At 49.4% G+C, this 25,748-nt stretch overlaps 3 protein-coding genes across 5 annotated transcripts in view; all 3 read right to left on the reverse strand.

Moving 5' to 3' along the window:
- The window catches only part of csnk2a2a (casein kinase 2, alpha prime polypeptide a), a 9,046-nt gene extending 9,011 nt beyond the window's left edge, over positions 1 to 35 (reverse strand). For 2 of the 3 annotated variants that reach the window (XM_069139621.1, XM_069139620.1), the window contains exon 1: positions 1 to 35. This exon is cut by the window's left edge and continues 204 nt beyond it. The gene's annotated coding sequence lies outside the window, so the exon portion shown is untranslated. The other variant, XM_069139618.1, reaches the window with a different exon arrangement.
- Positions 36 to 972: 937 nt separating this feature from the next.
- On the reverse strand, positions 973 to 5,674 carry LOC138192313 (zinc finger protein 319-like). The gene is made up of 2 exons (XM_069139628.1): positions 5,357 to 5,674; positions 973 to 4,617 (listed from the first exon to the last, which is right to left on the reverse strand). The coding sequence occupies exon 2, from the start codon at positions 4,467 to 4,469 to the stop codon at positions 2,715 to 2,717; it is 1,755 nt and encodes a 584-aa protein (XP_068995729.1). The 5' UTR covers positions 4,470 to 4,617; positions 5,357 to 5,674; the 3' UTR covers positions 973 to 2,714.
- Positions 5,675 to 8,271: 2,597 nt separating this feature from the next.
- jph3a (junctophilin 3a) lies at positions 8,272 to 22,420 on the reverse strand. Its single transcript, XM_069139604.1, has 5 exons — positions 21,211 to 22,420; positions 15,035 to 15,815; positions 13,786 to 13,910; positions 10,965 to 12,211; positions 8,272 to 10,061 (listed from the first exon to the last, which is right to left on the reverse strand). Exons 1-5 carry the CDS (start codon positions 21,590 to 21,592, stop codon positions 9,981 to 9,983), a joined length of 2,616 nt encoding a protein of 871 aa, XP_068995705.1. The 5' UTR covers positions 21,593 to 22,420; the 3' UTR covers positions 8,272 to 9,980.
- Positions 22,421 to 25,748: the final 3,328 nt, after the last annotated feature.

Consider the following 25,748-nt stretch of genomic DNA (forward strand, 5'->3'; position numbering starts at 1 on the left):
TCTCCTCCTTTTGCAGTAAACATCACCCGGAAGTAAACCAGCCTGACCTCCGCTGAGAAACAACAACAAGCAGCATTTATGGATATTATTATTATTATTATTATTATTATTATGAACATTATTAAGACAGAATGAATCAGGAAGGCCCCGGTATGCATTTCTTTACATAACGTTTGTTAAAATAAATGTGTTTTATGTTCCCACGTAAACGAAGAAATACAGAAGAAACACAAAATAAGACTTGTACGGAAATGTCGGAATAAATTCTATAAATAATTTGCTAAAATGTAATTTAGTTGTATTTATATCTGTATTTCATGAGTTTGGACAGATATGGATGTAAACTATAACTTTGACAACACGCGGTATTAATTCCACTTAAATAAATAGTGATGATTAAAAGGCAAATCATTACGAGAAAATGCAGTTTTTGTTTTCGGTCAGATAACTTCCAGAAACCAGAGACAACTTTGTCTACATGTTATCTTGTTTACTGAACACAATAAATTCAGATGACTTGTAATCGCCAACATTTTTAATAGTAACTACATTTAATTCCATATTCTTTCTGTCACTGTAAAAGATTACACTGATGTTGAATCTCTTTATGACACTCGTCTACATTAATCACCTGAAGGCAGAATATCATTCATCAGAGGAATTAACGCAATAAAGCAACTGAGTGTTTCAAACTTTTCTTCCACCTGCTGAACACCTTCATTAATTTCACTGTTTAAACTACAGACTGTTTCTAAAAGAGTTTGTAGCTTCAGGTCTGTAAAATGGTTCTGATCCAGAAGTGCCTTCAGCTGCAATACCAGCGAGTGCCACTAGAGGTCGGCTCCAAAAAGCCTCCGGCTCCATAGACTCCCATTCAACTTCTCTCATCAAATCCAAAGTGAATAAAATGTGTCCATCAGTTATCTCGGTGTTGTTAGCTAAAGTCACTCCTTCTTATTAGTTTTCTGGAGGTCCATCTGAAAATAATCCCTCATTCATTAGAAAAGAAGATTCAAGAAGACCTGTTTTTGGGGGCGTGTCTGTTTGATTGACAGGCCTGTGGTGCAGTCAGGTTACAGCTATCGGTGGGCGGGACGTAGTATCGTCAGGTTTCCGATCAGATCGGTCAGATCCACCTCTGGCTCCTCCCCCAGCTCGTCCAAATATGGTCACTTCCTGTTTCAAACCAAAGATGGTGACGGACAGAATCTGAACTGGAGGATTCATAACGTTCACAAACCAACGATGACATCACTGATGGATGATGACATCACTGATGGTTGATGACATCACTGATGGATGATGACCTCACTGCTGTTGGTGTAAACTCACCGTTTCTCTGCTGGTGTCGACCGTCTGAGAGATGAAAACACAGCTCAGGTGTCATAAGGGTGGTTTATTTTAATTGTCTGTATACAGTATGAACAGGAGTCTATATTGATATCCATGTGTGTAAATCAAAGCTGACCCCTCCCCTCCCCTCCCTCCCCCCTTGTCCGTGATTTCCAAACTCCAAAAACCTTCTTTTTAAATATACTGCAAAGATTGTACAGAATATAGAAATCCACACGGTAAACTAAAGTACACACATTTCTTCTTTTTTTAAACTAGTTCCCCCGCTTTTGAAAAAACCGACACGCAGGTAGCAACTTTGAGGCTACTCGGAATTAATCAGCTGATCTGAGCCAGCGGGAGGCTGTGAAAAAAACAATACAAGGCCAAACAAACAAACAAATAAACAAACAAACAAAATAATAATAATAACATTAACTTTGTTAGATCTATCGCACGGTAACTAATGCAGCTAGTTTTTGTGGCAACGTAATGCTTCGAAAGTGTTCGATTAATCCTTCTGGAAGTGAAACTAAGGGTGCTTGCAAAAAAAAAAAAAAAAATACGGCAAGCTCATCGAGATGTGAATAGAAAAGCAGGTAACAGAAGCACTATACAGTTTTACAGAGCGTATACACACAATCTATAATATAACAAGAGTAGACTATGCCATGAATCAGTAGTCATAAATATTACACTGTGCATGTTCTATTGCACATGTCAAGTGTCTGTATGACGTGACAGGTTAGTTCCCTACATGTCACCTGGTTTAATACAAAGATGCAACAACACAGATTTCATAGGACACGGGCTATACATGTTCACAAATCCACGGTTCTTCTTCTTCTTAGGATATTTTTCCTAAATAAACCAAAACCTATAATACAACAGTGATATTAAAGTGTGATAAATATTCATGCACAAACAGATGGGGACTAGCTAAGGTCTAGTTTATGTGAAAATATACTGCTGCACAGGTCCAGCCGCTGGATGGGGGGGCGGAGGGGGGGGGGGGTGAACACAAGCAACACAAAACGTGAGTGAGCGGTACAAAAAAAAAGAAAAAACAAAAAAGAGATAAAAGAAAAAGGCACACGGCGTGTCGGACGAGCGTCTGGACGTCCGGCCATCTTCCTCCACGACAGAATCAACGGGTACAAAACCAAAAATGAAACAGACGATCACGTGCAGCCACGGAGAGGAAAACAAAAAAAGGTCCCACACTCGAATACGACCAGAGGCGCCGGAGTCGATGGGAGCATGTTGACGGGTTGGAGGGGGGGGAGGGGGGGGGGCTGGCACATGTTGCTGTGAGGAGGAGGGGGGGGGGGGGGGGGGGAATGTCACGTCTGCTGCTCGTCGGCGCCGACGAGCAGCTCGATTCATGGGATGCAGGGCGCCTCGGGGAAGCTCTCTCCCTCGGCGGTGTGCTGCACCGTGTGCTCCTGCAGCGCCGTCAGGTCCACGAAGCGCTCGCCGCACCACACGCACTTGAACTGCGTCTCGCGCGAGTGGACGCTCTGGTGCTTCGCCAGGTGCTCGCGCTGCTTGAAGCTCTTGTCGCAGCTGGCGCACTTGAAGGGCTTCTCGCCCGTGTGCACGCGGCGGTGGCGCTGCAGCTCCGACGAGTACCTGAAGCGCTTCTCGCAGTCGGGGCACTTCAGCGGCTTCTCGCGCGTCGGGTCGCAGCGGTGCTGCACGAACTCGGAGGACGACACGAAGCGCTTGTCGCACAGGGAGCACTTCAGCGGCTTCTCCGTGCAGTGAGAGTTCTGGTGGCGCTGCAGCGTCGAGTTCTTTTTGTAACCTTTGCCGCACACGTCGCACTTGTACGGCTTCTCCACCTCGCCGCCGCACTTGTGCCGCAGCAGCTCGCCCGACTGGCTGAAGGACTTCTGGCACGACGCGCACTTGAAGAGGCTCTCCATGCCGTGGACCTGCTGGTGGTACAGCAGGTGGGACGGCTGCAGGAAGCCTTTGTCGCACAGGTTGCACTTGAAGGGGCGGTCGGCCGGGTTCTTGTGGGTGCGGCGGTGGCGGACCAGCGCGTACTGCTGCTTGAAGCTCATCTGGCACTCCTCGCACTGGAAGGGACGCTCCTCCGAGTGCGTGCGCTCGTGCTGCCGCAGGTCCGACGGCCGCTTGAAGCTCTTCCCGCACGAGCCGCAGCGGAACGGCCGCTCGCCCTCCGGCTGGCACTGGTGGTGCAGCAGCTCCGACGACTCCTTGAAGTGCATCTCGCACAGGTTGCACTTGAACAGGTGCTCGCCCGAGTGCGCGTACATGTGGCGCACCAGGTGCGAGCGGTGCTTGAAGCTCTTCTCGCACACGGCGCACTTGTACGGCCGCTCGGAGCTGTGCGTGCGCTGGTGGTGCGCCAGGTGCGACGACTGGCTGAAGCTCTTGTCGCACGTGTCGCACTTGTACGGCTTCTCTCCGGTGTGGATCCTCTCGTGGCGCGTCAGCTCCGACAGGTGCCGGAAGGACTTGTGGCACACCGAGCACTTGTACGGCCGGTCCGGCGCCGAGGCCTCGAACGCCGGCGGAGACGAGGCGCTGATGGCGGCGCCGCCGGACGACTCGCCGGCGGAGGGCTGCTGGGGGTTGGCGGCCGACGACGTCGGCGTGACGTTCCCGGAGCCCGGCCGGTACGTCTTCTCGCAGATGGAGCACTTCATGGGGTTGTTCCCGTTGCCGTGCGAGTTGTGGTGCTGAGCCAGCGAGGTGAGCAGCGAGAAGCCCATCTTACAGACGCCGCACACGAACGGCTTCTGCTCCACCTGCACGCACTGGTGCTCCAGCAGGTCCGTCGCCTGGCTGAAGATCTTCATGCACTGCGTGCACTGGAAGGACCGGTCCTGCGTCACCATGCACTGGTGCTCGTGAGGGTTAGCCAGGTGGGAGATGTCGTGGCCGCAGGCGCCGCACTTGTGCCCTCTCTCGCCCCCTACCTGCAGGGAGGGCTGCTGCGCCTGGACGGCCAGCTGCTGGCCGTGCTGCGGCTGCTGCAGCGAGGCGTCCGGCTGCAGGACGACCCCGTACACCGTGCAGCCCAGAGGGTTGTCGCTGCCCTGCGGGAGCGTGTGCACGACCGAGGGTGGAGCCACCGCATGCTGCTGCTGCCACGCCTCCGTCATCCTTCACCTTCTCCTGTCAGAGCGGAGCAGAGATGGGGGGTGGAGGGGATGTCAGGGGCTCAGCGGGAGGACGGAGGACGAGCGGGGTTTGGGGTTTTTATAGAAATCAGCCCTCAATAAAGCTGCTCCTCGTCCCGGAGGCACAAACCTGCAGGGAGACACAACACCACCGTGAACACACATCACATCTCACTGACGTGCAGCCTCACGGTCCTCCGGTACAACCTCACGGTCCTCCGGTACAACCTCACGGTCCTCCGGTACAACCTCACGGTCCTCCGGTACAACATCCTGCTTTCTGCCCCAAAACGTGTTCGTCCGTTAATCAGGAAACTAACGAGTCGGTAGAAGCGCGGTTCCGATCACCGTGCACCGGGCTCGGTCTATCTCCTGAAGAGCAAAGCGGTCATTTCCCTCCGTGATTAAAATGTGACATCATGAAAACACGTCTCCGGTCCGACAGCTCGTCGGTTGTTTCATAAACGCGTTTATTTCCTGACGAGATGATTTGAAGGAGTTTCTGTTCCGGAGCTACCGACGTTAGCAGCGGGAGCTAACGGCTAACGGCGGGCTAACGGCAGTAACAACCGGACCTGAGAATAAAAACCCGGTAATCGGTCCCGCTAACACGCGCCAGTCCTCCCGGTGCTTCCGGGACATAAACGGCACGCGGTGGCTGAGTGAAATCGGGGAGGGGGAGGCCGAAGCGACGCCGCCGGGGAGCTCCCATCGCTCGGCTTTCCGAGGCCCCAGTTACCGTCTGGTTTGACGGCCCGGACCAGAGAGGCCTCCCGGGGCTGCGGGGGAATCCGCCCGCTGCACCGGAGCCGCGCACATCGGCACAAACCCGCCGCACACACACACCCGAACCCGCCACCGGGACTCACTCGAGCTCCTTATCGACGCTTCTCGCTGCCGTCGTCGGTCTGGGGTCGACAACCGTCGCTGTTTTCGGGACTCGGAGGACCGGCGGTGGAGGGGATGCGGTAGAAGCCGGACGCCATCCTCCTTGCAGACGGACGGACACCGGAAACCCGCCACGCAGCGAGCTGTGCCGCCGCCGCTACAGCCGGTCCATGGCGGAGGAGCACCGGGGGAGCCCGAACCGAGCCCCGGCGGAGACGAAGTGCTCGCGGAGTTTGCTTGAAGAGCTTTCACGCAAACACAAAGGCAAAAAGAAGCTGGTTTGGATAGTAGATGTAATTCTCCTCTCCGACAGCAGGGGGCGGTGTTTCACTCAGGCAGCCATTAGCCGTATCCCAATCCAGAACTATAATACAACCTATTACCTATATAATAAACCTGAAACTGATTTTATTTGTCTGGTTGTTGTTTTTTAAGTTACAAAGTATAACAGACAGACAGAGTTCAGACGGACATTTTTAAAAAGTAAATGAATCTGAGTAACAATTAAAAAGTTCAGAGACTTCCTGTTGGGGGTCATTTTACAATAGGAGGTTGTGACACACCTGGAGCAAGAGGAAGCAATAACTGAAACAAACTGAAACAAGGAGGGAAGAAGAGCACACGGACTAAATACAGCAGGGAGGGAAGGACAACGAGGGACAGATGAAACTAATCAGGGTGGGTTAAACGCAAAAGGGGAGTCATTTCAAAGTTAAAAAACAGGAAGCACTACGAAACAAAAGAAGTCTGAACCAGAACAGAACCTCCGAAGGTCCCGGTGGAACTCGGTGTTGACAGTCTGACTCTGGGGGACCAATTCACGGTGACACAAAGAAAACCCACCTGGTGTCTCCTGACCTGACGCCTTCTTCGGTCTGGGACGGTGATGTCATCAGAACACCTCGCCCGGCTCGTCGCTTCATCGCCGGAGACTTTCTGAAGACTTTCAAGAGTCTCTGTTGACCGTTTACAGTTTGACACAAGAAAACCTGCCCCGGGTTTGTTGTGGAAATCACTGCATGGGCTCAGAAACACTCGGCTGTAAGCCGCCATGTTGAAGATTTTCTTTTTCCCAAAAATTTGACCCAGAATCTGCTGTTTCTCTGATCCAGTTTCAGGTTTCCATGGTGACATCACCAATGTTTTGCGTGCCAGTGGTCACGTTAACGTTGGGATTTTTCTGTCATTATGAACTCATCTTCTGTGACAACCGTAATTCTCAGGAGACGCAACTAATTTGTTTCCACTTAACATTAATTTATTTCTTATTTATTTCCTTTATTGATGTTTTATTGTTATAATTACTGTTGAGTTCCTGCTGTTCTGGAATAAAGTTTTTCAAACAAAGCTGTGGTGAAAAAACGTTGATCACAGTGAAGACTTTTAGAAAAAGTTAACTGAAAAGAGTCCAGTAAGAATTGATAGCTGTAATTTTAATTTAGAAATGGATTAAATTGACATAAATTTCTTCAATTATAAAAAAAAGTATTAAATGAACATAAAAACTAATATTTGTAGAGACAAGTGATTAAATATTATTGGAATAAAGTGATAACATTTTGTTGCTGTTGATCAAAAAGTTTAATTTACTTGATTGGGTCAAATGTAAATAACTTTGGATCAACACAAGTTTCTTGGTCATAAATATTTTGTGTTGATTTAATATGATTTCTGTAATGTTTGGGTCAAACCGTAGACTGGACCCTTCACTTGGTAAAGTAATGACATATTTAATATTTTGTTTTGAGCATTAAGATTATTGACCACATACTGAATATATATACCACTGATGACCACTAGGGGCTGTCTCCATAGACTCCATCTGTAGTACCGCTGAGGACCACTAGGGGCCGTCTCCATAGACTCCATCTGTAGTACCGCCGAGGACCACTGGGGGCCATCTCCACAGACTCCATCTGCAGTACCACTGATGACCACTAGGGGCTGTCTCCATAGACTCCATCTGTAGTACCGCGGAGGACCACTAGGGGCTGTCTCCACAGACTCCATCTGTAGTACCGCGGAGGACCACTAGGGGCTGTCTCCATAGACTCCATCTGTAGTACCGCTGAGGACCACTAGGGGCTGTCTCCATAGACTCCATCTGTAGTACCGCTGAGGACCACTAGGGGCTGTCTCCATAGACTCCATCTGTAGTACCTCTGAGGACCACTAGGGGCTGTCTCCATAGACTCCATCTGTAGTACCGCTGAGGACCACTAGGGGCTGTCTCCATAGACTCCATCTGTAGTACCGCTGAGGACCACTAGGGGCTGTCTCCATAGACTCTATCTGTAGTACCACTGAGGACCACTAGGGGCTGTCTCCATAGACTCCATCTGTAGTACCACTGAGGACCACTAGGGGCTGTCTCCATAGACTCCATCTGTAGTACCACTGAGGACCACTAGGGGCTGTCTCCATAGACTCCATCTGTAGTACCACTGAGGACCACTAGGGGCTGTCTCCATAGACTCCCATTGAAAACGCATCAAGTTCTCCTGAAATACAAAGTCAGTAAATGTTTCCATCATGGTGTCTTTAGATAAACTTCCTCCTTCTGATCAGGGTTCTGGTCCTCCTGGAAATAATTCATCATTCATTACATATTCGGACTCCAACACAGGTATGTTTGAGGGCGGGGCTAGTTTGATTGACAGGCCTGTGGTGCAGTTAGGTTTTACAATATAGCCCTCTGATCCTCCCCAGCTCGTCCAAACGTGGTCACTTGACACCAAAATGGAGGCTGCCGTCGAGGGTCGTACTTTCTTACCTTGTTCTGATGAGCAGCGCTTGATTATTCTACTTCTAAACTTCTGGACCGTCATAAATGTGTTTTTTAATCAAACAATCGACTCCAGATGGATAATTCTCAGTAATAACCACACCAAAGTCGTTAATTTCAAACATTTCATTATTTTCTCCACGTTAACTTCGAAACAACCTCATAAACCAAAGAGTAAGAAAGAGCATGCTCGGGCATGCAATGATGTCACAACATGATGATGCCACTGGGTGCGAAGTATAAAACATACAGTAGCAGTAGAGTTTCTTTTTATAATCATTCATAAACTCGGGGACGTCTCGGTATCCGCGGAGAGTTTTTTAAAAGCGAGCGTTTATTTTACACACTGCTCTCCGTGTCTCACGTAGCCTCGTGTTGCTGGATAAGAGAGACGAGAGGGAAGAAGTCACAAACCGACACCAGGTTGAGCAGGCGAAACAAACATGCTGACAAAAAAATCTCATCCGGCCCGAAAGACACCGTAAGAAACCCCCCGAGGTTCCCTCCTTCAGACTGGTCCAAGAGAGGGAGGGAGGGGGAGAGCAAACAGTGCATGCCATTTTCAGGTGAGGCGGGAGGTTTTTAAAGGTGTGGAGAGGGAGGGGGGCTGGGGGGGGGGGGGCACCTCTCGTCGTTGTTCGTAGTTAAAAGTCGTCTCCTCTTAGCCGGCCCACGCCGGGTGTTCGATCGGTGTTTCAACTAATCTGAGAAGATGAATAAATAATAAATACGAGGCACTCGGCATTCTCTCTGTCTTGCAAACTGCAAAAAAAAAAGTAAACAAACTGGAATAATAATAATAATAATGACACATACACGTATTATAGTAGAAGTAGTGGTTATAACATAACAGTCTCAAGGCTGTACAAAGGGGGTGGGGGGGGGGGGCAAGGCTGGGTCCTCCTCGGCATGGCACCGTTTTTAACGCCGGCTTTTTACGTGGTTTCTTTTGCGTGCGAATTTGTGTGTGTGTGTTTCACTTCACTTCTGAAATAAATTCAGGAAGTTCCTCGACGATCGTGTGATTTCATAGAAAATCAGACATGAATCCGTTTTTGTTTTTTTTGTCGAGGCGGCGCGAGATTCTGCGATTTTGGGGTTTTTGGACGTGGAAGTGGAGGCGGCGCCGATCCGATGACGGAGGTGGAGGTGGAGGTGGTGGTGCACACAGAATGGAGACAGAACAAGTGATGTTAAAGGGATAGAAAATGCACTTTTTAAAACCGCACACAGCCTCATGCAACGGTCGCGTGTGTCCGTGAAGTTCGTCGTGGAACAAAAGAAGAATGACGGAGCCCTTTAAAATGGATCTACTCTTGCAGCATAGTTCTGTATGGAGCGCATAGTGTGGATAGAGAGGGCGGGGGGGGGGGGGGGGGGGGAGGAGGGGGAGGAGGGGGTGAAGAAGGGAGGAGGGGGGGTGTTGAGGATGGAGAGTGTGCCGTGAACTCGGCTAGCGTGTAACCAGGAAACACGGGTTGCTATATTCATCGTCTGGACCGGTGGACAAAACGCCGCCTCCGGTTTGGACGCCGGCTCGAAGCTCGTCGCCCTCTCGTACCGAGCCGCCTCGTTTCCTGCGGTCGCGAGCTCAGAAGGAAGCGTCGGGAAAACAAAGGAACCGTGCTGTGTTTTGTAGAAACTGAAACAGGCGTCAACAACAGAGGTGGAAAAGAAAAAGAGTATAGCAACGATTAGAAAGGCTCTGCTGTGTCCGTCGCTCGGGCTCCGGTCGAAGAGGCAGAACGTCCGTCTCAGGAAGTAGTAATATAATATACCGTATTTATCAATAAGTCTTAGTAGATCATACCTGTATAAGCTTAAATAAAGAAGTGAATGAAAAGAATGGCTACTCCAATATTGAGTAAAATGACCATAACCACCAGAATAGAGCTGGAGCCCTGAAAAGGAGACAAGAGAGGAGAGAAGAAGCAGTTAGTCCAGATGTTCGTGATCACCATGGCAACACAGGAACAAACACGTTGAAAGAAGATGGACACAAAGAACTTTTACCGAACACAAAAACCATAAATCATCAGTACAAAAAACTGTTTCGCTGAAGGGTCGAACTTAAAATCTCAGAGGTAGGCGTTAACTACGACTCCCAGCATGCATTTCACCCAGAAACATCCAATCACAGAGCTTTAAACTCGGAGCCTCTGACAGCAGGGAGAAGTTAACCTCTCCCGCTCCATCGGGACACAAAAACAGCTCGAATGAAACTCTCATTAATCCGGCTAAATACACTGAGGTCAAGCAATAAGCCCAGAGTGTTCCTGAACGCAGCACGGTGCTGCACACTGAGCAGGAGGACCAATAAGCCCAGAGTGTTCCTGAATGCAGCACGGAGCAGGAGGACCAATAAGCCCAGAGTGTTCCTGAACGCAGCACGGTGCTGCACACTGAGCAGGAGGACCAATAAGCCCAGAGTGTTCCTGAACGCAGCACGGTGCTGCACACGGAGCAGGAGGACCAATAAGCCCAGAGTGTTCCTGAATGCAGCACGGAGCAGGAGGACCAACAACCTTTACCAGTCAGTTTGTCTCTTTGTATATTTTTGTGAAAAGTTGGACGCTTGCGACTAATTAATGATTAAAACTGGTAATTTTACTGAATAAAATTTTGAATGTACGATTCTCACAAGTAGAAGATTTTTTTTTCTACTCTGGTTTTGCTTCACTTTAATAAAAGATGTCAGTACGTATCCACGGTTACTAACATGTTAATCAGTGTAATAAAACCTTCAATAAAAGCTGTTCATCATCTGTCAGACTGAGCAGCTGTTTGCCAGCTGTGGGACTCACTGAGTTTGATTTGAGGGTGAGATGCTCTCCTTCCTGCTCCAGAGTGATGGGCTGAGACTTGAGGGGCGGGGACAGGGTGAGGTCCCTGTGCAGCGGCCACTCCTCCAGCTCCGCCCCCACATTCAGGTTGTCCAGCATCTGTACGGAGTCCATGGATCCCTCTCTGACCGGCCGGAGCGCTCGGGACCGCAGCCGGTTGTTCTCGGGGGCCGGGGACTCGTGGCCCGGCCCCCGAGACGTCTGCGAGTCCGGACACTGCAGCCTCATGTCCACCGTGTAGTCGTTCATCCGCTCCTCGTCCTGCTCCGTGAGGCGCGAGTGGGCGGGGCTCCACCTCAGGGTGCTCTCGGCGGTCCAGCCCCCCGGGAGGCCCTCCGGCCTTTGGTCGATCGCGGCGTGCTCGCTCAGCTTGCGGTTGGAGGGGTTGTGCTGCTTCGGATGGTGGTTGGAGTAGACGTGCTCTCGGGGGTTGTAGCCGGAGGAGACGTGGTCCTTTGCATTGTGATCGGAGGAAATATAATCTTGGGACTTGTGATTGGAAGAAGCATGCTCAGAAGTCTTGTGATTGGACATGTTATGTTCCAAGGCCTTGTGATTGGATAAAATGTGCACCTGCGGCTTGTAGTTGGAAGAGGCGTGCTCGCAGGCCTTGTGATTGGTGGAGGAATGATCCCATGTTTTGTGATTGGACGACGAGTACTCCCGTGACCTGTGATTGGAAGAGGCATGCTTGGAGGGCTTTTGGTTGGACAGGGAGTGCTCCCACGCTCTGTAGGAGGAGGCGTGCTCCCGCGACTTGTGATTGGACAGCGACTTGTCCCGCAGTTTGTGGTTGGAGGGAGGGGCTTGCTCGTGGCCGTTGATCTGGCCCTCCTGCTCCTCCAGCAGGGAGGGGGTGGTGGAGCGGCTGCTGCCCCCTCGGTCCGGATACATGTCATCGGTCCAGTTGTTAGCCCCTCCCCTCGGCAGATCCATGCCCCGCCCCTCCACCAGCACCTGGATCTCGGCCCCGCCCTGGTCGTCCACGGCGCTCTGGCGCATGAAGCACGCGTTTCTGGGGCGATGGGCGTGTTTGGGCGAGCTGCGGGGGGGCGAGGTGGGCACGCTCAGCACCGGGCTGAGATCAGGTGTTATCACGGGCGGCGTGGTGTCCGGCGTGCACAGCTCCGGACTGTCCGTTCCCGTGGAGATGACCTCGTGGTCTTTGTCCTTGGCGTCCTGGTGTTTGGGCCTCTGACACTCGAGCCCTGTGGAAACAGAACAGCGCCCGTGAGGAGGTTTGGCGTCGGGCCACGACAGAACGGCCCGACTGTGTCTGAGTGTTATTAGCGGGCCGCGTGACAACGGGAGGAGACGAGCTGCAGGCTGACCGAGACCTGCGCCGCTGGCTTACAGAGGATTACAGAATATACTTGATTTAATTTGAGTCCTCGCAGCTTAATCCGATGTTTGTTACGAGATCCAAATATGAAAAAGAACCACCGAGCCCGGCGCACAGAAAACTCACGTATCATAGAAATGTCGATTTTCCACTGAGATAATGAGTCCGATCATTTAGTCACGACTCGTGACTAATTGTTACAAAGCAGGTCTCTGAGGGAAAATTAGAAGAAGAAAAGAGTCCAATAGAATCAGTGAAGCTGAGAGAGAAAACAGGTTTAAAGGTTTCAGGCTGGACGGATACGAAGCTTTCATTTAGTCTTTATAGGCCGAATATTTTACATCTGAAATCACCGCCATGCAACCGAAATACAAACCTGCACAGACTGCTTCGGTCTCTGCCTTCAAACACGTTAAAGGAAGTTCACTTTAGTTTGTTATTTACAGTTCAAATGCAACAGAAATGAAATGTTTATGGAAAACAAAATAATACGTCAATCTACCGTTTAAAGATCATTTACACACCAAATTACAGGATTTATTTTAATTAGTTTAGTGAGTAAATGCAGATATATGAGATGTTTCTTTGACAAAACGTACAATTAAAAAAAAGGACCAAAGCCTAAATTATTTAAATAAAGATGTAAAGTTGTGTATTAATGTAAGGATCAATAAATGGAACATTAATTAAATAAATCTAAATGTATGATTTTAACAGGTGGCTCTTTTTTGAGTGACTCACGGATTTATAAAATCTATTTATATAAAAAAAAGTTGACCATAAAAATGTCAAACTTTTATTTTGAAGTCTACAGAATTTCTTCTGCTGCGCTTTTATTTTGAAGGACATGTATTTCCCTTGCTGCCACGTTGTCAGTTCTTAGTTGTCTTCTGAGAATTTGTAAACAGGTTTGTGGTTAAATAAATCCGACTTTTTATTTAATCCTGGATTCATTTGACTTTTTAATTTTAATATTTCAGTTTACTTTAGATTCCTGAAAATCATCAAAGCTGTTGGAAAAGAAAAGCAAAACGTAGAGTTCAAGGTAAATCTAAATTTAAAGGCAGGATTAAAAAAGCTACTCGGCTAAGCTAGGCTAATTAGCTTTTAGCACCACTGGTTCATATGTTGTTATTGTTTTTTCTTCTTTATGATTACAAATTTGCCGTATGTGAAACAACAAACTCAGCTGCTAACATGTTGGAGCGTCAAAATGTTGTATTTTGTTAAATATCAGAAGTAGTAAGAAGTGAGAAAATTAGCTTGAGCTAATGCTAGCTCACTAGCTAGCTGCTGGCTTCTTTATTCTGTTGTTTTTTCTTCGACAAAAACAACCACATATTTTTTTTGTGGCGTCATACGGAAAAGAAAAAAATGTGAAAAAGCCAGATGCAGGTTTTTAACTACGTTTTGGTCAAATAATATCCGCCGGCGGCTCACCGTTGCCGTAGATGTGGAAGGAGGGCGAGAGCTCCTTGGCGGCGATCCGGGCCAGTCGACACTCGTCCGTGGCCTTCTGCGCTACACCTTCAGCCGCCTCCGCCTTCCCTCGAGCGTGGCTCATCCTGAACAGGTGGGAACACGGCAGGTAAAGGTTGAACATTATAACGTCATTAATTCTGCTTTGTTTAGTATCTGCTGCCTTTTCTGAACCGCATCCAGGGAGGGAACTCGTATCACTGAAGCTGAGATCGACATGAAACATAGATTGTCGTAGATGTTGGTGGTCGATACGACGCCACATCTCCGGACTCATTTCTGTTCCTCAATATATAAAAAGAAGAGTTCGTAGCTTCAGGTCTGAAAGATGAGGCTGATGTAGAAGTGTCTTCAGCTGCAATACCAGCGAGTGCCACTAGAGGTCGGCTCCAAAAAGCCTCCGGCTCCATAGACTCCCATTCAACTTCTGTCATCAAATCCAAAGTGAATAAAATGTGTCCATCAGTTATCTCGGTGTTGTTAGCTAAAGTCACTCCTTCTTATTAGTTTTCTGGAGGTCCATCTGAAAATAATCCCTCATTCATTAGAAAAGAAGATTCAAGAAGACCTGTTTTTGGGGGCGTGTCTGTTTGATTGACAGGCCTGTGGTGCAGTCAGGTTACAGCTATCGGTGGGCGGGACGTAGTATCGTCATGTTTCCAAACTGCTCCGTACTAGCAAGATAGCCAAATTTCAAACTCGAGGCTTCATAACGTTCACGAACCAACGATGACATCACCGCTGGTCGCCGGTTGGTACGAACTCATCTGCCTCCAAGTTCCCAATAAGATCTGCAACCCAACCAGCCTCGCGTACCGAGACCCAGATTCACTGTGACTATCTGGTCTGCAAACACTCCGTCAGGAATCCTGTCGTTCGCAGTCGTTCCAACCGAGAGTCGAAGGTAAAAATGTTCGTTTTACCCGTCTGTCCAATCAGTGAAGGAGGCGTTGCACAAACGTACTTAACCACCGACACTGGTTGCCGATTGGTCGGCGCTTCTGAGTGAACGCTAACACGAGCAGCGTATCCTGAGCTGACGGAATATTTAATACGTCTCGGTTTGTAAAGTAATAAAAGTGCTGGATAATCAACTGATAATAAAAGAACCACCTGAGTTGGTCATCAACAACGTCAGCTTCACCCGACACGTCGCCGCCTTCTGTGAAACCAAACTTGTACGTGTAGAGGAAGTTCGGGAACGTCTTACCTCGACATGGCGATCTCCGCTTTCTGCTTGGCGATGTCGGCGGCCTTCTCGGCGGCCTCCACAGCGCGGTCCACCTTCTCTCGGATCTTGCTGGCCCTCAGCGGGATCAGGTTCTTGCGTTTCCCGCTGACCAGAACGTTCTGCTTGTACTTCCCTTCTTCTTTGGTGCCGTCGGGGAAGGTGGTGCAGCCGTAGCCGTGCCTCTTGTTCGCCGCCCACTCGCCCTCGTAGTGCAGCCCGTCGGAGCGCCGGCTGACGCCCCAGCCCGCCCTCTGGTCGCTCCGCCACTCGCCGGCGTACATCTCGGTGACGGTGGCGTCCACCGGGGCGCCCTGCTCGCTCTCGCTGGCGTTGGAGTGGATGTCGGACGCCGCGGAGCTGACGGTGCTCATGCCGGCCTCGCTGCAGAACGAGCTCTGCTTGCTGAGCTGACTGGCCAGAGAGCTTTTGGACTCGGAGCGCCGAAGCTTCAGGCCGCTCAGGATGGACTGCCGGAAGCGGCCTTTCCTCTTCCTCTGGCGTTCGGCCTCGCTCGGAGCCGTCAGGGCGAAGCCGCCTCGGCCCACCGGGCTCCCCGCCAGCCCGGCCGCCGCCCCGTCCGCGGGCGAGGTGGCGGCGCCGTCCTCCGGCACGGCCGGAGGCCCGTGGCTGTGCTCGGAGCGCAGCGAGTTTATGGACGTTCGCAGGGGGAAGAGGATGACGGCCGCCATGCCGTACGGGACGCTCTGCCGCACGCCGTAGCCGTGACGCATCCCTCCGAGCCACTGGCCCTGGTAGGTTCCTGGAGGACGGAGACAGGCAGTTTATTTTAGGGTTCACGTTCTGGACAAATTCATCCACTTTTTAGATCTTTACGTTGTTTGCGTTCACTGTCGTATGTTCAGTGAACGCGTCGCTCAAATCAAGTATTCCAATACTCGTTCTAATCTGCAGAATCGATGAGTGCATGCGACTCCTCGTCCTTATTCCCTGTTTTTACCGGGAGGAACTTTGCAGGTGAATCTGTCCCGGTCAGTAGATGTCCCGATGCCAAACGTGGGGAAACCTACAAAGACAACTGCAATATTCAGAAAGTTTAGTGTCGAACTTTTAAACATAAATAAGATCTGCGTGCGGCGGATATTCGATTAAAAATCAAATAGTTGCGAGCAAATTTCGAATAGTAGTTTTGGTTGAAAGGCCGAGCAGCAGCGTTCCCTCAGTGAACGTTTATGAGACGACTTTCAACCAGCTGCTCTTTCATGTTGCAGGTTTCTCTTCAGATTGTAAACCGTTAACCCCGTGGACGGGTCGACGACAGCCTCCACTAGAGGGCACCGTTTCCTCAAACACCTGGTCAATCTCTGCACGCTGAGAATTCAACGGACGCCCGAGAAACGAACGAATCGTCCGGTTCAGTTCGTTCACCTCAAAATGTCCTTTTGACCGAATTGTTCAAAAACACTTCGACACTCAGCTGACTCACGACGTTCCCACCGGAGATTCACGTCCTTCTATCGGCCTCAAAACACCAACAGAGAACACAGATGAATGTTCATGAAATGTTCCGTAATGGGAGGAAGATGTTGAGCGACGGAAACGAATGTGATCACGACGCCTGGAACGAACCCTCGAAGACACTTCGGTGCCAAACCGAAGCATATTGGCTCGACATTAAGCTGTGAAAATAAATAAAAGAAACACTTGAAATAAACCCAGAATAACCGCAGAAATTTTTGGCATTTCTCAGCCTGCAGAAAAGCCCATATGTTCCCGGTCAGAACCGGGCCAGGCTGTAGTATTTACTGAGTTGGTGCAGATTTGGCAGGTTTGATGGAGGCGGTGTGAGAAGAGAAAAAAACCCATCCTCCAACACAACGAGGAACCGCTGCTGGTCTGAAATCAGAGGTTCCCTCGTCGGGTCCTCTTCCTCCCTCCGAGATCCCCGGAGACGCCGTCGAACAGAGCGGGTCAAACGTCTACCAGCCGCCTTCCTCTCCTGGCGAGGTTCACGTTTCAGCCTCCTCTTCGTCGGCTTCACCTGCCGACCGAACCGCAGAGCTTCGTGTTCTCGGAGGCGTTCGAACGGCCGAGATCAGAACGTCTTGCTGCAACCGACTCCGCGTTCAAACAAAAGTAATCGATCGGAGCAAGGTCACCGAAACCGGAGCTGCAAGGTGACGATTATTCTCTGAGTTCAAGTTTTCAATTAAAAGTGAACAAACTTAATCACATGGATGTTTTAACTGTAAACTCCAAACATCTTCAAATTTTTTATTTCCCGTAATTTTGGGAATAATCTTTTTGAAATTTACCCCCAAAAAATGTCTCTCTTCGTTAAATCCTACAAGTTTTTCTTCTAATTCTGTTGGTAGAGTGAATAAAATTAGAAATAAATATTTATTGTGCACACGTAAAGGTTCACAGAAATTCCTCTCATCGTTCCGTGAACACAATAAAAACACAAGACTTAGTATGATTTATTTCTGCAGCCAAACAAAATTAAATCCCTAGAAATGCTAAATTTCTCACATAAACGTGGTTGTACTAAAAACAGAAGGACGGTTGTAAAAGTCTTGAAACACGAACAACAGCTCTTATAAACTTCTAACTTCACATATTTGTAGCTTTTACGTGTCCGAAAATTTTCGAAACCACGTTTGTCTCAACATTTTTTAGCCTTAATTTATTTAACAAACAACTTGTTTTACATTTAAATGAATTGTAGACAGCGACGACTACACACCAGGGGGCGCTGTGGAGAGAGGTCGAAGCAGCATCATCTGGTGTCTCTGTGGCCACTTGGGGGCGCCACATGTGTTAGCAAACATTGGTGTATTTGTGTGATTAATTCGCACAATAATAAAAAAAAATTGTAACTGTTGTTTTTGTCACGAGTACTTTCACAGAAAACCAATATTACGCAGTGAAAGAACGTTCCGTCTGTTAGTCACGTTGTCGCTATACGAAGACCTGAAGACTCATATTCTCTCTTTTTGCTCCATGTTTGGTCGCTACCAACCACAGAGAAAAACTTCAGCCTCTTTTGCTGCTAAATGCAAAAATTCAGGTTTGTTCATCCTTTTCCGGACAAAGTTAAACATCAGCAGGTGTTTAAGCTTCATTAGAGGAGAACGTGTCGGCTGAAAGATGCTAAAACACATCGAGCTACGTCTGGATTTATTCGCGTCTCCAGAAGTTGGTTTCACATCAGATCCGGTGAATATCCGACGCTAGCAGCTTCTACCGACCCTCACGTCATGAAATATTTAGATGTTTACAGTCGTCCTGCTCCGTCTGAAGGTCGACGACTCGCAGGTCTGTTGCAGCGTTGTTTCGTAATTTAATCTATTTATTTACGCGTATTCACTAAATCCTGAAATCTGTTGTACTTCTTTATTGATTGTGTAGTACCTCTGCAGTACTCCTGCAGTACTTCTGTAGTATTTTGTGGTACTTTTAAGCAGCTTACAGTTTAGTGACGTTGAACTGGAGCTGTCCGTGGTGCTGAAATCAAACCTTGTCAGATTTCCAGGTTATTCTCTATTACTTCCTGTCGGTATTATTATTATTATTATTATTATTATTATTATTATTATTATTATTATTATTATTAATGCAGATATATTATTATTCTCTTGGTTCCCAACTGGAATCCCCAAGAAACCTTTTTAAAACTTCCCAAAACCCTTAAAACAGGATCACCGGGTCCCAGTTTTATTCATTACCAGTGAACAGTAGTTGTACGGTTATTACAGTTAATATACAGGAAGTTGTACTTTACCAAGTCAACGTTTGACCAATTCAAAGTCATGACGAGAAGGTGAAATGTAATTTTGGTAATTGTGTACATTTCCAGAAGTGAACAGCTGATCTGAAGCTCTGAAAGCCAAAGTTCAGTCTGTCATTTTCTCCTACATTGATGTTTATTCTTTGGGAGTTTTAAATTTTATCCTTAAATGTTTCACTGTAACCACAGATATTGAAAAGTAGTTTTAATTCATGTCACAGTGAAAAAGCATCTGCACCGTCGTTAAAACTTCTTCAAGACGCCAGCCGGTCGGTCCAGTCGACCGGCCGTCCGGGAAATCACAATAATTAACGCTAATTCAAGAAATCTCAGCAACGTTTGCGAAAGCTTTTGATTTTGCTAAATTCTTGTGATTTTTCTTCAAAAATAAAACTTTTCCTTTACAGACGGAAAATTACATAATTATAAATAATAAAATCCATAAATAGATAAAAATTAAAAACATTTAGTGGATTAAAAAAAGACGTTTACTTCGTCTCCTTCTGTATTACTTCTGTCTGAGCATGTTGCAAACAGGAGCCGACCAATCAGCTTCAGACTGACATTAGGACCGCCCACCTAATTAACATAAAGACAGGGAAAACAATAAACAAATCTAGAAATACAGAAAAAAAAAGATGTTTTGAGATATAGACATTCAAATTAAAGACACCGATTTAATTCTGGAGCAAAAGGTATTAATTTATTTAAAATTTATTTATTGAATTATTAATTTCTTCGTTTATTGATTGATTTATTCTTTTTAAAAGTCAATGTTTCGTCCTCCAGTTTGACGTTTTGATGTCATTATTTTATAATAAAACAGCTGATTTCTGGTATTAAACATTTAAAGGATGAAGATGGTTGACATTCTACTAACAAATCCAACTTTTATTATTTATTCTGTTTAATTTATATTGATTTGTGGGATGTGGTTGATCAGGAGCTGTCCACGGTGCTGAAACCGCCTCTCCGTCTCTGTGGCCTCGAACGCGCTCTTATTATTAGGATGTTATCATTTTTAATGAGCTCTGGCTCTGTTGACAGGCCCCTGTGTGTGTGTGTGTGTGTGTGTGTGTGTGTGTGTGTGTGTGTGTGTGTGTGTGTGTGTGTGTGTGTGTGTGTGTGTGTGTGTGTGTGTGTGTGTGAGATGGAGAAAAACCTGCACATTTACTGGGCTGTGGAAAATGTGTCAGCTCGTGCGTGCTATATTCATCTGTCGGCGGTCTTCAACGTGAGCGGAAGCGAGGAGCCGAGCTGTCGCGTGACGCAGTCTTTTTTCTTCTGTATTTTATTTTATTATAAAACAGGTGGAGCCGGTCTAAAAAACCTCCTCCTCCTCTTCCTCCTCCTCCTCTTCCTCCTCCTCCCGGCAAACAGCCTCCACCTTCACTGCAGCAGCGTGTTTCCGTTCCACCTGCATCACTCACTGACCCGGCGCTCCATCATCCAGGTCCGGGGAGGCGGGCGGCGCCGCTCGTCCAACGGCCTACATTACAAACCCCCGAAGAAAATAAAACACGACTGACAGACGCAGGGAGCCAATCAGAGAGCGGGAGCGCCGCGAGCTGGTCTCCGGTGACACGCTGACCTGCTGTCTCCCCCGTTGCCATGGAGACTTTGCATCACGGAGGGTGTGATGCGGGGGGGGGGGGGGGGGGGGGGTGAAGGTGTGTTTTGATGAGTCTGAGTCTAAACACATTCAACACGGTTCGGTTTCTAATATTAGACTCTGTCCTCCTTTCACAGCCTGTTTGTGTCTCTGCTGCCTCTCGTCTCCGGGACATGTGGACACTTCACGGGACGACCAGACCGGGACCCCCCCCCCCCCCCCCCCACACACACACCACCCTCGACGTGACAGAGACACCCAGACTACATGTCCGTTGGCATTTTGTGTCTTTGAAGTCGTTTTTTGTGTCTTTGCATCTTTTGTTGTCAGTCGTCTTATTTTGTTGTTATTTTGTCTCTTTGCGGTCGTTTCGTTTCTGTTTGTCGTCGTGTTTCCGTCTCTTCGTCGTATTTTCGTCTCTTCGTCGTATTTTCGTCTCTTTGCCGTCATTTTGAGTCTGAAGTTATTTTGCGTTAAGTCTCTTTGACTTCCTTTCGTCTGTTTGTCGGCTGTTTTGTCTCCGTTCATGTTTTACTCTCAGAGTTGAAAACGTGTCGCTGAATTTGTGTGTGCAGCTCGGTGCTGCCGGGCCCCCCGCCGGGCCCCCCGCCGGGCCCCCCGCCGGGCGCCGGGCCCCTCAGTAATCTGTGTGTGCATCTGGATGTGACCTCCATGTTATTTATGGCGGCTGCGGTGCAGATGTGTTCCGGTTTGTGGAGCAGCGCCGACGTTTTTCTTCGACTCTTTGATGTGTTTGTTGTGTTTGTTGAACCGCGAGCGCTTCGGCCTTCTTACCTCCGTCGGAGTACGTTTCCGTTCCGTATCCGTCCTGCAGCCCGTTGCTCCACGTGCCCTCGTACCGGGCGCCGCTGGCCGTGCTCTCCAGCTGGCCGTAGCGACCTTTGAACCCTTGCGTCCACTCCCCCCGGTACTCCCAGCGGCCCTTGCTCTCCACGCCGATGCCGTGCCGCTTGCCCTGCGCCCAGGTGCCCCGGTAGCTGTTCCCGCTGGGCCACGTGTACACGCCCAGGACCTCGAAGCCATGGCTCCAGGCCCCGGCGTACTCGCCCTGACCCTGGGGCCCCGTGCAGACCCCCCGGCCGTGGGCCTTCCCCTGCTCCCACCCCCCGCAGTACGACCCCCCGTCATCAAAGTCAAACCTGCCTCCAGTGGACATGCATGAAACAGGTTCCGGCAAATCCTTAGAACGAGGAGAGAAAGAAAAAACAAGGACGCGGTTCCCTCGTCAGGAGCGGCGAGGGACGAGGCCTCGCCCGAGTCCGGCGGCGTCTCCTCTCACTTCGGGATGAGACTCGCCGGCCCGACGAGCATCGCCTCAAGATGGAGCGGCGATCCGAGCCTCAGCGGCGGCTCCGGTGCGCATGCTGCTTCCCATGGGCACGCAGGCTCCGAGCGCTGCTCATCCTCCTCCTCCTCCGCTTCCTCCTCCACCTTCCTGCTCCGGCAGCCTCGCGGCGCAGCGCGGCGCTCCGGACGACCGAGGCCTCGTCTGCTGGCGGCGGCTCGGTCGCACGTTAGAGCATCGCTGCAGCAGACTCACAGGACCGAGATGCTGCTGCGCTGCTCCGCCATTAAAACACACAGATGCTTCTGTGTGGCCTGGAAACACACACACACACACACACACACACACACACACACACACACACACACACACACACACACACACACACACACACACACACTCACACACACACACACACACTCACACACACACACACACGCCTCGGCAGACGGAGTGGAGTGTGAATCTCTCTTCCTCCCGTCCTCCTCCTCCTCTCTGGGATCTAAAGACGGCTCTCCCTCCTGAAGGTGCTCGGATGAAGCGCTGCCCTCCTCTTCATCGTGTCGTCCTCTTCATCGCGGTTGTTGCTGTAAATTCCACCAAGTCATCCGTCCGCTCGTCGGCCTCGCTCTCACTCGCTCACTCCTCTCTCTCTAAAATCTGCTCATTACAGGACTGTTCCACCCCAGCCGATACCCCTCCCCCACACACACACACACACACACACACACACACACACTCACACACACTCACACACACACACACTCACACACACACACACACTCACACACACACACACACTCACACACACACACTCACACACACTCCTTCTTAAAGAGATAGAGACGGAGGGATGGAGTGCATCGCTACATGCACAGCGCTCGCTGCCGGCTCCCGGTGGGGATTCAGCCTCCTAATTATCCAGCCTCATTGCCCCCCCCCTCCCCCTCTCCTCTCCCTCCCTCCCCCCTCTCCCTCCCTCCTCCCTCCCCCCTCTCCTCTCCCCCTCCCCCCTCCCCCCTCTCCTCTCCCTTCCTCCCCCCTCTCCCTCCCTCCTCCCTCCCCCCTCTCCTCTCCCCCCCTCCCCCTCCCCCTCTCCTCTCCCTCCCTCCCCCCCCTCCCCCTCCCTCCCCCTCTCCTCTCCCCCCTCCTCCCCTCCCCCCCCCCCTCCCGCCCCCCAACTCAACCCGGTCACTCAGCAGTCTGGTTGCTGACATCCGGAGGTCTTCGTGCTCAGTGCTCCCGCTCCTCTTCTTCCTCTTCTTCCTCTTCTTCCTCTTCTTCCTCTTCTTCCTCAGTTTAATTGTCGTTGGTCTTCCTCTCCGTGATGTCGGAGGCCGAGCGACGGACCGGAAACGACCTCCTGAAACAAAGACCAGAAAACACGCGTCAGCGTGGCGGGAAAACGCAGCGGCTTCATCAACCGGAGCCGCTCGTCTTCATCGTCCTCAGCTTCATCTGGTGAATCTGTTTCTGATCCGTCAGACGAACGACAAACAGAACAAACATTTATAATTTTATATGTTTTCCGTCAGTTATTCAGAAGTTTAAAACACGTGAAACGATCAGAACCAATGAAACCTGCTCGTAGAAATAGAAGACGTAGAGCAGACGACAGGCTGGAGGAGTTCAACTGGACAAAAACAATTTAAAAATCTAAAAAAATCTTTTACTTTTTTTAAAGTGTCTAAAATAATTTGGCTGCTGAAAATAAAACAATAAATAGGTTGTTAGGTTTCTTTATTATATATTTATTATTTTTTCCGTTTAAAATCTTTCTATTACAATTCTTGGTTCAGAAGTATATTTATTACAAGTAATAAAATATTTAATATGTGACTTAGATATTTAGTAAAAGTAACAAAAGGCAAATAAAATGAAACGGTATTTTGTCAATATCAAATTTATATTATTGTTCAACTTTTAGTTTTTTTCACATTTTCTGTTTCATTAATTGAGTTATTAGGAATGAACCGGAAAAAAAAAAATTCAAGATTTTGTCCTTATTTAAATTGAATTCTGGGTAAATTCCTCCTCCGTAGAACATCGAAGCAGAACGGCACATAATGTCGTCCATGAAGCTCTTTTCTGTCCAACAATGAACAACTTATGACTCAAAAGACTCAAATGAGGCAGAAAAATATCTTCGAGGCATCACGACACTCTTCGGTTCCTCCTCCACGTCTGTCGGTTCCTCCTCCATGTCTATCCAGACTCTTCGATTCCTCCTCCAGGTGTGTCCAGACTCTTTGGTTCCTCCTCCATGTCTATCCAGACTCTTCGGTTCCTCCTCCACGCCTGTCCAGACTCTTCGGTTCCTCCTCCACGTCTGTCGGTTCCTCCTCCACGTCTGTCCAGACTCTTCGGTTCCTCCTCCAGGTGTGTCCAGAGTCTTTGGTTCCTCCTCCACGTCTGTCGGTTGCTCATCCACGTCTGTCCAGACTCTTCGGTTCCTCCTCCACGTCTGTCCAGACTCTTCGGTTCCTCCTCCAGGTGTGTCCAGACTCTTCGGTTCCTCCTCCACGTCTGTCCAGACTCTTCGGTTCCTCCTCCAGGTGTGTCCAGACTCTTCGGTTCCTCCTCCAGGTGTGTCCAGACTCTTCGGTTCCTCCTCCAGGTGTGTCCAGACTCTTCGGTTCCTCCTCCACGTCTGTCCAGACTCTTCGGTTCCTCCTCCAGGTGTGTCCAGACTCTTCGGTTCCACCTCCAGGTGTGTCCAGACTCTTCGGTTCCACCTCCAGGTGTGTCCAGACTCTTCGGTTCCTCCTCCACGTCTGTCCAGACTCTTCGGTTCCTTCTCCACGTCTGTCCAGACTCGTATCGTACAACCGTTTCAGAAAAAGTAAATAAATGTAAATAAAAAAAAACAACTGATGATTTACAAATCACTTAAACTCATATCTAACTGAAAATAGACCAATGGCGCCGTCCGTCCGTCCATCATCGTCCGTCCATCATCGTCCATTTATCCGGGTCGGGTCTCGGTGCAGCAGCCAACCAACCTGACCCAGACTTCCCTCCCTGTAACATCCTCCAGCTCCTCCTGAGGATCCGAGGTGTTCCCAGGCCAGCAGGGAGATATGATCCTCCAGATGTTCTGGGTCTCCTGCCAGTTGGGCGAGCCGGTAAACCTCCAGAAGGAGGCGACCAGGAGGGTCCTGATCAGATGCTGAACCACCTCACCTGACTCCTTTCCACATGAAGGAGGAGCGTCTCTACTCCAAGTTCCGTCCTGATGTCCAGCTCCTCCCCCGATCTCTGAGCCCGACCTCCTACGGAGGAAACTCATTTCAGATGCTTGTAGCCGCGACCTCGTTCTTCCGGTGACGACCCAGAGAGCTGCTGACCATCGAGGAGATCAACGACCCAGAGAGCTGCTGACCATCGAGGAGATCAACGACCCAGAGAGCTGCTGACCATCGAGGAGATCAACGACCCAGAGAGCTGCTGACCATCGAGGAGATCAACGACCCAGAGAGCTGCTGACCATCGAGGAGATCAACGACCCAGAGAGCTGCTGACCATCGAGGAGATCAACGACCCAGAGAGCTGCTGACCATCGAGGAGTCTGAACGTAGATTGCTCGGTAAACCGATGACCTTCTGACCACAACTCCTAGCGGCCGCGTCCACAATAGAGGCTTTGAACACGGTCCACTCGGACTCCACGTCTCCAACCTCCCTCAGGATGCGTGAGAAGCTAGAAGTTCTTCCGGAGGTGAGAGTTGAAGACCTCCCAGACAGGTTCCTCCACCAGACTCACAACACATTTGGACTTGCCAGGTCTTTCCAGCCGAGTCCCATCTGATCCAACTCACCACCAGGTGATCAGCTGACCGCTCTGCACCTCCTTTCACCCGAGTGTCCAAGACATCCGGCCGCAGATCAGATGACATCACTACAAAGTTGATCCTTGATCTCCGGTCTGAGGTGTTCTGGTACCAGGTTCACTTATGAGCCACCTGATGCTCCAACATGGTGTTCGTTAGGTCCAAACTGTGACCAGCACAGAAGTCCAATAACGAAAC

This window comes from Embiotoca jacksoni, unplaced genomic scaffold (assembly GCF_022577435.1).
Source record: "Embiotoca jacksoni isolate LCO1_2020_lvr unplaced genomic scaffold, fEmbJac1.0.p SCAF_84, whole genome shotgun sequence".
Taxonomy (NCBI): domain Eukaryota; kingdom Metazoa; phylum Chordata; class Actinopteri; family Embiotocidae; genus Embiotoca; species Embiotoca jacksoni.

What these genes read in the sequence shown, in the direction of transcription:
- LOC138192313 (XM_069139628.1), bottom strand. Translation starts at nt 4,469, where the DNA reads ATGACGGAGGCGTGGCAGCAGCAGCATGCGGTGGCTCCACCCTCGGTC.
- jph3a (XM_069139604.1), bottom strand. Translation starts at nt 21,592, where the DNA reads ATGTCCACTGGAGGCAGGTTTGACTTTGATGACGGGGGGTCGTACTGC. An exon ending in CTTCCACATCTACGGCAACG is followed by an intron (nt 12,212 to 13,785) that starts GTGAGCCGCCGG and finishes CTGTTTCCACAG; the next exon opens with GGCTCGAGTGTCAGAGGCCC. An exon ending in TCACCCTCAAATCAAACTCA is followed by an intron (nt 10,062 to 10,964) that starts GTGAGTCCCACA and finishes TCTCCTTTTCAG; the next exon opens with GGCTCCAGCTCTATTCTGGT.